Source organism: Bactrocera dorsalis, chromosome 5, assembly GCF_023373825.1.
Source record: "Bactrocera dorsalis isolate Fly_Bdor chromosome 5, ASM2337382v1, whole genome shotgun sequence".
Lineage (NCBI taxonomy): Eukaryota > Metazoa > Arthropoda > Insecta > Diptera > Tephritidae > Bactrocera > Bactrocera dorsalis.
In genome coordinates, this window is record NC_064307.1 from 15,124,933 (window position 1) to 15,139,914 (window position 14,982).

The 14,982-nt window shown below is 34.9% G+C and overlaps 3 protein-coding genes across 13 annotated transcripts in view; all 3 read right to left on the minus strand.

Annotated features, from left to right (window-relative positions):
• The window catches only part of LOC105227973 (uncharacterized), a 193,251-nt gene that overhangs the window by 72,649 nt on the left and 105,620 nt on the right, over positions 1-14,982 (minus strand). For all 11 annotated transcript variants that reach the window (XM_049458906.1, XM_019990920.3, XM_011207554.4 and 8 more), the window contains one exon: positions 5,005-6,325. In XM_049458906.1, the coding sequence (XP_049314863.1) occupies positions 5,005-6,325 (1,321 nt within the window). The remainder of the gene's footprint in view (positions 1-5,004; positions 6,326-14,982) is intronic.
• On the minus strand, positions 6,355-8,457 carry LOC105227972 (uncharacterized). Its single transcript, XM_011207553.3, has one exon. It carries the CDS (start codon positions 8,216-8,218, stop codon positions 7,217-7,219), a length of 1,002 nt encoding a protein of 333 aa, XP_011205855.2. The 5' UTR covers positions 8,219-8,457; the 3' UTR covers positions 6,355-7,216.
• LOC105227971 (uncharacterized) lies at positions 13,629-14,903 on the minus strand. The gene is made up of 2 exons (XM_011207551.3): positions 14,373-14,903; positions 13,629-14,310 (listed from the first exon to the last, which is right to left on the minus strand). Exons 1-2 carry the CDS (start codon positions 14,707-14,709, stop codon positions 13,706-13,708), a joined length of 942 nt encoding a protein of 313 aa, XP_011205853.2. The 5' UTR covers positions 14,710-14,903; the 3' UTR covers positions 13,629-13,705.

Sequence of the window (14,982 nt, forward strand, 5' to 3'; positions counted from 1 at the left end):
GGGTCGTCTGACATATTGGCGAGATCCTCTTGCACCATGCAGCACGATTTTGGATTCATCTGTCCACAAAATATTTCTTCATTTCTTAAGGGGCCATTCCAAGTGATCGTTCGCAAACTTAAGCCTTTGCGCTACATGCTTCTTAGTCAGTAATGGCACTTTTCTTTGGCTATGAGCTGCTAAGTCCTGTTCCCGCAAACGTCTACGGATAGTTTCCACGCTTGCTTCCAGCTGCAAGTCACTCTTGATATCAGTTGCAGGTGCGAAAGGATTACTTTTCGAGTATCTAACCACACGATTCACTAATTTAGCGGTCATTGCGGGTGGCCGTCCACGTATTTCAGGTTGGGATTTATATTTTAACGCGTTTGAAATCATTGTCGGTGAACAGCCGATAATTTCTTCAACTTCTTTGTACGTTTTCCCGTTTGAAATTAGTTTTTTGATAAGGTTGCGCTGTTCAGCGGGGCAGTGCTTTCCTCGTCCCATAGCTGAACGATCTTTATCAGATTATCACAAAAATTTATGAATATACATCAAAAAATGCATTACTTACCTTTTTGTAAATCTTGGACATAAATAAATATTTTTTATGAATTTTTCGGAAGCTCACTCCTTGCACTACTATTATTTTGACCGACTCAATAGCCAACACATTTGAAAGTAAATGAAATAACGACTCCACGTGCTAACGTATACAGTTATAACGGCACATTTTTTATTGAACTCTGTCTATAAAACATTATATTAAGGAGAGTAAAGGGCAAAGAAGAAAACGCGAAAAAATAGAAACATTTAACTATGTGCAGTAGTAGCACTACTATTATTTTGACCGCAACTGTATGTATGTATGTTCGAATTCATATCTAATGGCATAACAAGCAATCCAACAGCTGATTCTATGGGGTTGGTTGATGTAAATGACCGCATAACCGCTTAAAAGGCGCCAAAGTATACTACCAAAGCAATAAGATTTCGATAAATTTATGTGCGCATTAAATTCCAGTAGATATTTAGCTTCGCTGAATTCGATTGCTTTAAACAAATAATCATAAAAACTTTGATGGCTTCATTTACTCTTTATAGAATATTAAACATTCGTTGGCGACAGCAATAAAAAGTAGTACTTGCGATACAAGACATTTCTATGTGTTTTTTATATAGAAAAAAACTAAAAATTGAAAATTTGCAACAAAATAATTTTTCAAGAAATAAAATTTTTATCTTTCACTTAAATTTAAAATTTATTATTATTTTTTTTTTATTTAAATTTTTTTTTATTTAAATTTTATTTTTTATTTTTTTATTTTTTTTATTTTAATTACATTAAAAGAAATAAATAATAAAACTGAAATTCAAATTTAATTGAAAAAATAAAAATTTCAAATTTAAAAACACTTCTAGTTTGAATAACGTTATTATGAGTGTTTAAAATTGCTAAAAAAAAAAATATTTTGAGTAATAAAATAAATTTAGTAACGAAAGGAAATTAAAAAAAAAAAATAATAATAATCATAATTTTAAAACAAAAAAAAAATACTCAAATGCAATTTCAAAAATTTCCAAACAATAAATCATCAATGCATAGAAATTACTCGAAGGCACGCCTTGCACCCGCAGTGCCAGCCGACTGCAAGCTTTGTGAAAAGCCAGCGAATAATTCAATTCATATGCGCAAAACTTTCGGCAGCAGCGCCTCGGCGCTGCAATAAAGCGCACAAGCGCTGAAGTGCGCCTCCAAGTATGCTTCTTTCAATGCACTCAATAACTCAAGAGCAAACACTCAAGTGCTTCTTAGCACAAGCCAACATCATGTACATACATATATGTATGTACGCATGTATGCATGTTGGCACATATCTAGTGGCACACCTGCAGTACAACAACAACAAGCGGCATGCATAAATTATTCAAATAGTATTATCTAAATGCAACGTTAAGATTATACGGTAAATTTTGAAAAAGCACACACATACACATATGCATGCACACATGTAAATATTTGCTTGCCTCCTCAAACACAGATGGGCTAATGAAACTATACTCACTGCGCGTGTGTGTGTGGATGTGTGTTTATTTGTCCTTTTGTCACCGCAAATCATAATTTCTCTGATTCGCTTTTATTCGGCGACGCATGTGTATGTGTGTGCGAGCGCTATAATTACGTGCAGTTATCACACTAACAATTTTAAGCGCATTGAGTATGCTTTAGATAGTTTGAGGAAAAGTTTTAAATGCTATTTAAAAGCCAAATGCAGTTGTGGTACGTGACTGGAACTGTTATATACATATAAAAGTATGTAATTATCAATGTGGAATTGTATGTGTGTATGTGCGTGTTTTGAGTTGTGGTTTCAGTCTGTGCACTAAAAATATGGTGGCAGGTTTATATGGATTCTATATGTGCCTTTAAACAGACACACTCTTCAACTTTTGCATTAAATATGGTCAGATAAAAGCCGGGGTGTGAATTCCCAGTTGGTTTATGAGGGATGTTTTAACTTTTCATAAACATATAGTGCTAAGATACAGCAAAATATTATATAGTATATTAGGAAATATCCACATTCGGTAAAATTTTCGCTTTAGATTGGTAAAATTAACTTTTTCTGACAATCGTCAAGCCATTACTTGCTTTAAATTGTGTGCTTTCAATGGAATTGGAATTAGAACTGGAAAATATTTCAATGTGTATCAGAAAAGATGTTCCGAGTCATTAGAAGTATTACACAGAGTCCTCATAGATGGACATCTCCTATAATCCGGCATCTCTTACATCCGGACACCTCCATAACCAGACTCCTCTCATAACCGGACACAGTCATAACCAAACACCTCTCATAACCGGTCACATTGCATGAATAAAAAGTTTTCATTATTAATTTCATACAAAACCGAATTGGATAACCAGACATGAGAGCGTTCCAATAACCGGACACGTCACTATTTTGGCAATATTTCGTTAAAATTCTCTCTGTTAAACGGACAAGATTTCATATTATGCATAAAGAAAATGTTGTACAATTTGTTGTTCCCGCTTTTTAAAATTATTATTAATTTTGTTTGCTTTGTTTGAGACATTTTTTTTTTTAAGATGATCACAGCAAACAAATTGTCTTGCACTGTCGCCGTCTAGTTCGCGACTCAAAGGAAACTAAAGGGATGATTGCTCTTCATTTACTCTTGGCTGACATTGGCTCGCAGTTATTAGTTCAATAGAAAAATAGATCTGAGTTGCAGCTTCCAACTCTAAGAATTCATTTTGGACACTCGCTTTTGCTACGTCCTTTTATAAAACAACTCTCTTAACCGGACAAAAACGCAGCATGTGTCCGGTTATGAGGAATTCCACTGTATACCAAATGCATTGTGAAAAGCCTACCTTATCGATACTGCAAGTACAATATTTTTGATAGATAAAGCGGTGATTATGCTGTGCAAGCATAATTCACTGCAAGACATTTATGGGAATTCCATCTAGTCCATTAAATAACTTCAATAACAAGCTCATATGAAGTGTTAAGAAAAGTTTGCTAGACAATCATCGTATCCGACTTAGAGAGATAACGATGTTATTCAATAACTGTTATAACTCGAATTCATGGATTTTGGTTTATGAAAAATATGCTTGCGAAGTAAGACCAAACTAAAGTCAACGCCGAACAGCTTTTTCGACAGATTAGCCCCCAATTACTGATACCTACTCAAGGTCATTTCTGACAGGCAATAAAAACCTCACATATTTTCAGAGTGACTTTGAATTATTGTTTTTAAAAACATGAAAATTATATGTTTTAAGAATTCAACTTATAATTTTATAAAATGTTACAATGTTTCATCTGATCAAAATTGACCCGGACTGGCAATAATTTCGCTATTCAATCGTTTAACCGTTTTTCCTAGACTACTTTATCACCAACACATTTTTATGGAATGATATAGAATTTAGTCTGATCAAAATTGACCCGGACTGGCAATCAAAAATTGTGCCCACAATTTAATCGTTTAACTGTTTTTCTTAGACTGATTCATCACCAAGACAATAGTTTGAGTGGCACAAAGCATTCTGTGAAATTCAAGAAATCATCGCATTCAGCGAAGTTCATGAAGTCATTGGAGCCTTACACCTCTTTTATTGAAGATCACATTAAAATTTTAAAGAAATAGTGCTAAGTAGAATTAGTCGTGTAGGCATCAGAGAGATTGTATAAAATCTCAGCATCTCTTATGGATCGACAAAACACATTTTGGCTAGTGTTTTAGGTATAAAGGTTTAGGTCAATGCTAGACTCGCGCCTAAGTCGTCTCTTAAAACGACGTCGAGTAGAGATTGCAAAGAAGATGCTTGACAACGCAACTGATGACTCTACATTCATCAAATGCAGCATTACTGGTCACGAGACATTGGTCTGTGAATATGACGCCAAGACTGTCCAATAATTTAGCGAATGGCGCTCCAAAAATTACCCGAAACTTAAAAAACCACGTCAGGTTCCGTCAAAAATTAAGGTAATGCCCATAATTTTCTTCGATTAATATGGTCCATCTACTATTGACTCAGAAGCTTTTCTGAAGGTCACAACAAAAATTTGTATGATGTGAAATAGAGATTTACAAGTGGGTTACTTTTTGGGTAAATTCCACCGGAAAATATGTGATATAACAGTTTTCTGTATCAATCTCAATGTTGAAGATCCGGTCTACAGGAATCATTCGTATTGCTCTTAAATTAAAAAAGCTTTTAACTTTTTCCAAGTACTCAGAATTCCCTTATCTCTCCCTAATATATTTTCTTTATCGAGTAAACATATATTGGCCTACCCGAAACTTTAAGTGCTTAAAGACTATATATAAATATTAAATCTAAGCCCTAATCAATATTTAGTATTTACTAAAACAAATTTAATACTTATATCTAAGATTGCTTAAATTTAACTTATAACAAGCCGCACGCAACATACTTGTATTCTAATGCTGCTGCCCATACTAAGTAAATGCACTCACCTTGAGCTCAACAATTGTTCCGCCTCGTCGGCGGTCATAGCATCGGGCAGACTGTCTTCGCGCGGTATGACCACCTGCGTCGCCGCCACTGTTGTTATAATTAGTTTCTCATCTTCCTCCTCCTCGGCTACGGTGGCTAGTGGCGCCTCGCTCACATCCAAATGCACATCATCGTCATCATCGTCCGCCTCGATTGTGCGCATCAAATCATCCTCATCCTCGCCAGCGCTACTGTCCGCATATTCCAGGTCTTGCATGTCCAAAGCATTGCACTGCTCGTCACTAGCAGTCGCCAGCATAGTTGTATTTAGCGCACTAAGCGGTGGCGGACGCTCTGGCAAAGCCGGCAGTTCGGAGCTATCGAATTCCTCCTGCGTATCGAGTGAAGCGATGGGTGCGATGCCCTTATTTTGGCCCACCGCCGCCACAGCAATGGACGAAATCGAACGTGTGTTGCTGGTCGAGTTCGTGTTTGCTGTGCCGCTACAACTGCCACCGCTGCCGCTGCCGATCGATGTGGGTGACATGGGCGGTGTGGACTTGACGCTCACATCGGAGCTGCGTCGACGTATGGGCGAGACAACGCCCACAGGTGGTGAGGCGGTGATTGCGGTTTTCACCGGTGAACCACTGCTGCCAATGGATTTCGTTGGCGAATGCAATATACCACTAACACGTTCACGTTCGCGTTGCTCTTTAGCCAGCTTACCGCCGGGATAGTAGAGCTCAACGGCTGTTGTCACTTCCGTTTTAATCGTTGCATACACGGTGGTGGTCTCCTGTGCAAATCCATTAGCATGGAATTTCTTATGCATTTCAGTCACTTTGGCGGTGTCGTAGAGTTCTGACTCGCCAAAAACTTCACGCGCTTCACTACCGTCCGGATTGAGACGATAGCCCACATCCACGTAATTTAAACTGGGCTTCTCTGCCTCTTCGACGGTTGACTTACGGCTGCGGTCACACTCATCCACATCGGCACACACGCCAGTGACGCTACGGCCATTGACCGACTCGAAATCATAGGCAGGCTTCAGTTTGGCTTTGATCTCCGGTGAGGGTTCATTGAAACCGCCCTCATCCAAGCTGGCGCTGGTTGAGATGATGCTGCTTGGCCGTGAACCCAAACCAGCGGCTGGTAATTGCACAGAAATGCTTGATGAGATGCGTTTCGATGCAGCCGACGAGGCGGCTAATGGTGTACGTTGTGGTGACATATTGTTGGAATGATTTTGTGCTTGAGATTGAGTTTGAATTTGTTGTTGTTGATTTGGATGCATGACATCGGTGACGTCTTGGCGTTCGTTTTTGTTGGAGCGTCCTGCAAGGAAGAGAAATAGAAATTGATATTAACAGTGGGTCGTTTAGTGAGATTATAGAGTTTTATTGATATTTCCATTCATTAAAATATGGATATGATTGATCTCCGCGCTGTGCTGTTAGTTCTGTTATATTTTAAGTCGATTTCTATAGAATGCCAGGAGTTACGCCGGGCCATGCATTTTCAGTACTAAGTACCAGTACGCATGAGCAGGTTGGAGCGCACTCTAAAGGCTCCCCGTGGTACCAGAATTAGGTCTCCGGTCGGACCTCGGAGCAGAAACTACCAGCACTTGAGCTTCCATACTGCTCTGGTCTGGTGACCAGGGGTTTGACCATTCATCCAGCATTTAACAATTACATGCACCCAAGCCTCGACTAACCTAACGTCCCGGATACATTCGTCAGTCGCTTGGCCATTGGGACTATTATCCCAGCCCTACATCTGACCCTATCATCTAGAAGCTTCCTGCTCCCTAGATATCCCTCTCTCTCCACATCATCATCGGATATCCAATCATTCCGCAGCAATGACACACACAAACCCCTTCTTAACCAGATTATTGGGACAATCGAGTCTGAACTCACTGTAATTATGAGAACTCTGCACTCATCCTTCAGACCTTCCACCTACTCGAAGTCATAGAACAGTCTGCGCTCTACTTTATGGGTATAAAGATCTAGTTCCATCGAAATAAAAACTATTAAAATCTCATGTTAATTAGACGCACATTTTATTTGTTTATTCACAAAATCAAACTGTGTCGTACAGATCGGAAGAATATAACGCAAGTAAAAAATATAGTTAGCACGAAGCATGGACCAGGCGCTCAAAGAACCGCGCCAACAATTAGCAAAATAAATATGAAAAAAATGCTTCAAAACCCCGCCACTAATGCATATTGTATGTCGGCCTCATATTTACTTCGGGCTGCAGGCAGCAGTCGTTCAGCAACTTCACGAGATCATTTTGTAAATTCAGCAAGAAATACGACCGTAGCGACTGTTCTGCCTTCAGCTTGGCTATCTTTTCGGCCACCTGGGGAAATTGCAGCTTGAAGTTCTTATAGCGCGCCAACTCATACTCCAGATAATCATTCGTGCCCGGCGACTGCTCGCCACGCAATTCGGACGCGATGGCGTCCAGTAACGACGTTATTTGGCTGCGCACAAATTGATGATCGAATTCCATGTTCTCACCGCAAGTTGTACAGTTACTCGCAGCAGCAACAAAAGCGCCACCAACACATTTCTCATCAGCTTTGTGGCCATAAAAAGCCGCCGATGTTGTTGCGGCAGCAGCATCCGCACAGTTCGGGAACACATCGAGTGCATGGTATTGATTGTGTTCGACTGTTGCGCGCAGCTGGCTGTCCAAGCAAGTGGGCACATTCACATACTGCATCATATAGCCGCATATGTGATCGAACGTCGAAGCTGCGCCCATGTTGCTACAATCTTTCTTCTGCTCGTTTTGGTCACAACACACGTAATCACATTCACACGGCCGACCGCCGCCTCCTTTTGGGTTGAGGCAAGCTTTTTGTGAGGCCGACATGCCGGGTTTTGGTCGTGGACAGACTGCTTGGCGTGGCTTATCCTGCGTTTGAAAGTCGCTTTTGTCGAGCACGCCGTCCGGACTGGGCATTGAAGTGAAGGGTCCAGTAAGTTTACCATAATTCAGACATGCGACTAGATGACTCATATATACGTTGCGCAGTCGCATGTCTTCGATCGTCTCAAAGCCAAACATAGACAATTTGTTTAGCCAAGCGTTTGCTAATTTGTATTCTTGCGAGCGGCAGTCGAACACTTCTTCGGGCTTCTTTACGATATCTTGAAAGAATATGAAATTTTCCGCCAACTGATAGCCGATATTATCTTCTGAGTCCATGTTCTACACAGAATTTTGATAGTAAAAATTTTGGTATAGCAACTTGATTTAAAATCGTTGATTAGAATCGATTATTTTGTTCGTAATTTCAAAATGACAGCGAGTGACGTAGTCGTTTGACAAGTTTCGGTTTTCCAATTGCAATGGGAAACACACAAAAAAGTATGATTTGTTTTTTTTTTATTGAAGAAACAAAATATATTTTCTTTTGAGCACGACATCCGAAAAAAATTATGGAGAAAAGCGTATTCGAAGAGTACAGAGTGGCTGCTTGTGATTTTTATTTGTTTTCACAGACCAGTTTTAAGAAGATAAAGAATGAATGTTTGAGAGATGAACCAGTTTTATTTACTCGTATGATTTGTTCTTATGCATGATTAAAAAAATTAAGATTAGAAATAAATCATTAAATTACGCAAAGTTTAATAAAAATATTTTGGTGAAAATAAAAGCTATTAAGGAATATGTATGTAAATGATTCAGCAAACAATTTAAAAATTCTTAGAAATAAGAGATTTTATTATTATTCACCAATAAATTTTCCAAAACTCTTTCATGAGTCATATGCCATATTTTAAGCTGCCTTTATTTTAAATACAATATTATCAATATTTCATTAACAGTGCATTTAAAACATATTTTCAAATGAAAAACCATAAAAACCCAATAGGAAATGTCATCCCAGGAAAGATTTTATTATTACCTATATTATTACAATACCTTTTGAAATCAAATATAATAAAAAAAAACTCTACACTATTTCAAAAATTCTCCAAAAAAAATCTACAAGTTTTCCAACATTCAAATTTTTTATTAATTCGACAAAATTTAAAAAACCTACAAGCTCTCCAATTCTACAAATTTCCAAAAAAAAATCCATAAATTTTCAAAATTTTTACAATATTCAAAAAGTTCTACAATATTCCAAAAAAATGTACAATATTTCAAAAATTCAACCAATTTTCAAATCTACCATACAGATTTTCAAAACTTCACAATATTCCAAAAATTCTACAACATTCCAAAAATTCTACAATATTCTAAAAATTCTACAATATTCTAAAAAACTCTACAATATTTCAAAAATTCAACAAATTTTCAAAACTATCCTACAAATTTTCAAAAATTCTACAATATTCCAAAAATTTAACAAATTTTCAAAATCATACTAAAAATTTTCAAAAATTCTACAAAATTAAAAAACAAACATTCCACAAATAAAAAAAATCTACAAGCTTGTAAAATTTAAAATTTTCAAAACTTTTATAAATTTTCAAAAATTCTACAAAATTTAAAAAAATCTAAATTTTTTTCCAAAAAACATTCTACAATTAAAAAAAAAAATCTAATCGTTTTCCAAGATTCAAAATTTTCAAAAATTCTACAAAATTTAAAAAATGCTAAAAGTTAAAAAAAACCTACAAGCTTTCCAAAAATTCTACAAATTTTCAAAAGCAACCTACAAATTTTTAAAAATTCTACAATATTTCAAAACCTTAACACATTTTCAAAATCATCCTAAAAATTTTCAAAAATTCTGAAATTTTCAAAAAAAAAATCTAAAACAGCACCTCTTGAAATCTAATAATATTCGAAACAAAAATAAACAAACCGTAGCTCTATCGGTTTATATTTATTCTACAAATTTCCAAATCTAAATTTTTTTCCAAAAAACATTATACAAATTAAAAAAAAAATCTACTTGTTTTCCATGATTCAAATTTTTCAAAATTTCTAAAAAATTTAAAAAGTTCTAAAAGTTAAAAAAACCTACAAGCTTTCCAAAAATTCTACAAATTTTCAAAACCATCCTACAATTTTTTAAAACTTCTACAATATTCCAAAAATTTAACACTTTTTCAAAATCATCCTATAAATTTTCAAAAATTCTACAATTTCAAAAAAAAAATTTAAAATAGTACCTCTTGAAATCGAATAATAAGCCAAACAAAAATAAGCAAACCGTAGCTCTATCGGTTTATGTTTATCTGATCAGAAATGAATTATCAAAAATGTAAGTATTGTAAATAAATTTCCCACTGGGTACTTCATACAAACACGTGTATATGAATATCGCAGCTAAACGACACACATTTTATAACTAATTGCGACATTCCGAATTAATTTTATAATTTATTATAGTTTCACGCAAGAGCAAAAATTAATATTGCGTATTAACAGGTTTGGAATTCAAATAAAAGCCTTGAGTTCTGAAATATTTCGAAACTATAAATAAATATGTGCACTTGTGTGGAACTAAAATTCGCTAGTATTTTGGCTGTTGCTAAATTTAAAGCGCAAAGAATGCGCTGTTCATGGTAGAAAGTTCACAGCATCGCTTCGTGGCGAAAAGCAACAAAAGAAAGCAGTGAAAGTTTCCAAGGAAAGTATTCGAATATTTTCTATGCGCGAAATTTCGCACAACACGCGCACGCAAACTGGAAAGCAAAATGTTTTCAAGTGATTTTAGAATTGTCGCCAAGCGCGAAGATTCCTCGTTGGCGCACGAGTGAACGTAAAAGCGGAGAGCAGCACGAATACATATGGTGCTTATGTATGTATCTAACATCAACAATGTTGCAATGTGAGGCAGCACGCATTAAAAGCATTTATTTATAACAGAGAATTTGCTGCAGACGACTATGAGTCTGATACACAAATTTTTATGGATATAGTTAGAATTATATGTGGATATGTGTATGTGGAGACGGGCCTTAAGTGCTTCTAGTTCTAGTTTACCTATTAAAAAACTCCACAATATTTCAAAAATTCTAAAAAAAAAAAAAAATTGGAAAATATTCTAAAAATCAAAAAAAAAAAAAAAAAAAAATCTATAAGTATTAAAAAAAAATTTCAAAAATTCTACAAAATAGAAGAAAATAAAAAAAAAAAAACATTCTAAAAATTTTCAAAAACAAACTCAGCAAATTTTCAAAAACTTACAATGTTCCAAAAATTCAACAAAATTTCAAATATATACTACAAGTTTACAAAAATTCTACAATATTTCAAAAGTTTAACAAATTTTCAAAAAAATCTTACAAATTTTCAAAAATCCTTCAATTTTCAAAAATTCTACAAGTTGTGAAAAAATTCTACAAATTTTCAAAAGTGTTACAAAATTTAAAAAATCTACAATACTTCAAAAATTCTACACATATTCAAAAAATATTATACTAGTTAAAAAAAATGTACAAGTTTTCAAAAACTCAAAATTTTCAAACTTTCCATAAAGCTCCAAAAATTCTACAAAATTCAAAAACTTTTATAATATTTCAAAAATTCTACAAATAAAAAAAAACTGCAAAACCAAAATTTTCAAAATAAAATTCCAAAACTTCTCAAAATTTCTACAATACATATTCCAAAATTTCAAAAAATTTTGAAAACTTTTATAATTTTTCAAAAAATTTCAAAATTTCCACAAATTTTCAAAAAAAACTTCTACAAGTTTAAAAAAATATCTAAGTTTTCAAAAAATCCAACTTTTCAAAAATTAAATTTTTTTAAAAACTCTATTAATCTTCAAAAATTCTACAAAATGTAAAAAATTTTACAATACTTCAAAAATTCTACAGTATTTCAAAAATTCTACAAATTTAAAAAAAAAAATTTACAAGTCCAAAATTTTCAAAAAAAAAAATCCATAACTTCTCAAAATTTCTCTATATTCCAAAAACTTAACCAATTTTCAAAAATTCTACAATGTTTCAAGAAAATTCTCCAAATTTCCAAAAAATTTCAAAAAATTTTGAAAACTTTTATAATTTTTCAAATAATTTCAAAATGTCTACAAATTTTCGAAAAAATATTCTACAAGTTAAAAAAAACAAATTTTCAACTAAAATCCAACTTTTCAAAAATTCAAAATTTTTTAAAATTCTATTAATCTTCAAAAATTCTACAAAATGTAAAAAATTTTACAATACTTCAAAAATTTTACAGTGTTTCGAAAATTCTACAGTATTTCAAAAATTCTACAGTATTTCAAAAATTCTACAAATTTTCAAAAAAAAATTTACAAAACCAAAATTTAAAAAAAAATTCCATAACTTCTCAAAATTTCTACAATATTCTAAAAATTTAACAAATTTTCAAAAATTCTACAATGTTTCAAAAAAAATTCTACAAATTTTCAAAAAAAAATTTACAAATTTTCAAAAAATCTGCAAGTTTTCAAAACAAAAATTCATTATCAAAAAAAAATTTTGTTTTCAAATTTTTGATAGTAAAGTCGTTAAAGTTTTCAATGCATCCTAAGTATGATATCGCCATCTGTTGAAAATATTTAAATCGGTTCGTGAGCAAGTTAAAAGTGTGTTGCTCAAGCAATAGTTTGCGGGTAAAATCAGGACCGGTTTCACGATAACTCTTGAGCCAAAAGTATTCGATGTAAACTGTACGAATTTTCCTAAATTTTTCCAATATATATTTTTCTTAACCCTTAAACTATAACTTACAATTACAAAATCACATTTTGTCATACAAACCTCGGCAAGTTTTGCAAAAGTTCTTCAAACTCAGGCACATGTTGAACACACTGTAGCGGAAGCCTCTCTTTCGATTGGCTTTTGTGGTGTTTTCAATGGGCGTTTCTTCCTTTTTAAGTTGGATCACTTTGTAGATTATGCAAATTTTTCTGTCATCACATTTCATGCTTCGTGTTCAGTTTATTTTTATTATACTTATTTCAATTTATTTGTCTAGAAACAATATTTCGTCTTTTATTTTCGAGGTTCAATTTAGATGCGTTAAAATACATCAATAAAATATTTCACTGTAATGTTTAAAATTACAAGAATCACAAAGAGGAACACTGATTGAATTCAAAGCGCTTTTTACTATAGTACAAAAACTTTGTTGAGGAAGCAAGGCGTCGGAAGGTAATATTAACATCGGGAAATGAGCAACGCAAATGATGAAACCATTTTTCAACGTATTATCCCAAGAAACAGTAAGTTTCAAAGAAGTTCTAAAGATTAAGGATTAAGTTCTACGAGTAACAATTCTAATAGCAATTGAGGTCTTCAGCCGAGCATCAGCTAGGAGCATCAAGAGGTCCTTCCACAACTACATCGACGACATGAAGCAATACGCTGAAAGTGGGGCTATAAGCATTTTTACCGATTCCCTCTCGGTTAACAGCGTACTTGGAGTCAAACCACCACCCATTGCAGACGAAGAGCTACGAGAGTCGAAATTGACCATTCGCAGCTTCGTTCTGGATACTGTAGCAAGTTAAACTCTTAGTTATCCAGAATCGATATTCAAGTAATGATGGTGAGTTGTTAGCCATTATCCGGATATAAACCCGGTACATTCCAATTACGTTGAACCGACTGTCTTGAGGTCTGAAAATTGGGCTTGGTTAGGGCACACAACTGAAAATTTTGCGACAAATCAAACAATATTGTACACGATCACCACTTTATTTGGCAAATACAACAACAAAAAACAATTTTCCTCAGGAAGTTACCACACACACACTCAAAGCGGTTCATTGATTAACTTGATCAAATCATCTTGTAAACTCAAGAGCAAGAACGAGCGCAATGCCGACTGCGATTTCAATTTGTTTAGAACGCGAGCAATATGCGAGAAATTCATTATGAAACTCTTATAACGCAATAGCTCACTTTCCAAATACTTATTGCAACCGCTGCCGACATAGCCGCTCAGCTCTGCCTCAATCGCCTTCAACAGTACGATGACATCCCGACGAAACGTGTCCTTCATATTCGCAAATGCATCATACTCCTGACAACAATCACATGGCATACTACACTCCGATGAGAATGTATTGTAGGCGCTCGGTGTGATAATCTCACGCACCATATAATTGCTGAAGACATTGCCCGAAGAGCGCCGTTTTATGCCAGTCGCACTCGGTTCACATTGTATGTCCGTGCTGAAGCGTACCTCGGGTGTGCTGCAACGCATAATTTCACGATGTACACTGCTCTCCACGCTACTGCCAGCGGCTACACTGTTGCCGACATTGTCACTGCTGTAACAGCTGCCTAATTGTTGTTCACAATTGTCCGAGAAACGTTTTGATTTGGGATCTTCACACCCCTTATAGGTGGTTCGGGCTGCAGACGGAATTGTTTTATGAATTTGCGCAGTAATTTTTATGACGTAAATAGCAAATCACCTGGACACACTACCGGGCAGGAGAGCGGTTGCTTTTTGACTGCATTAAAATTCACCATTTGTAGGCGACCATCGCGCGGTTGATCCGAAAACGGTCCCTTCAAAACGCCCTCAATGAGGCAACAGCACAGATAGCTCATGTAGATGTTGCGCAAACGTCGCTCATCCAAATCGGCGCAATCGTAACGGCACAACTTGTCCAGCCACAGTTGCGCCAAGCAACTTTCGTCGGAGTTTGGCGTGAAGACCTGATTTGGATCGCGACATAGGTCGAGAAATAGCAGAAAATCTTTTGTGAGTAAGTAATCAAAATCTATGCCGCTGCTATTGTAAGACATTTTATTGAATTCTTCTTTTTTTACTAATAACCGATTTACACGTCACTTAAAATTTAGAAATGCACAAAATAAATATTTCGGACAAGATTTCACAACGATTTTGTCAAATTTATAAACAATTTTTGTAGAATAAAAATTCAAAGCAATACCAAGTAAGTAAGTAGTGTAGAATAGAAGGGTAGTATATATTGGAGTATGTACATAAGGCCTGGTACACACTCAGTAATTTATTCAGTCTAGGATTTTCAAAAAATGTAATTGAATTGGAAAAAC

What these genes read in the sequence shown, in the direction of transcription:
- LOC105227972 (XM_011207553.3), bottom strand. Translation starts at nt 8,218, where the DNA reads ATGGACTCAGAAGATAATATCGGCTATCAGTTGGCGGAAAATTTCATA.
- LOC105227971 (XM_011207551.3), bottom strand. Translation starts at nt 14,709, where the DNA reads ATGTCTTACAATAGCAGCGGCATAGATTTTGATTACTTACTCACAAAA. An exon ending in CTGCCCGGTAGTGTGTCCAG is followed by an intron (nt 14,311 to 14,372) that starts GTGATTTGCTAT and finishes TTCCGTCTGCAG; the next exon opens with CCCGAACCACCTATAAGGGG.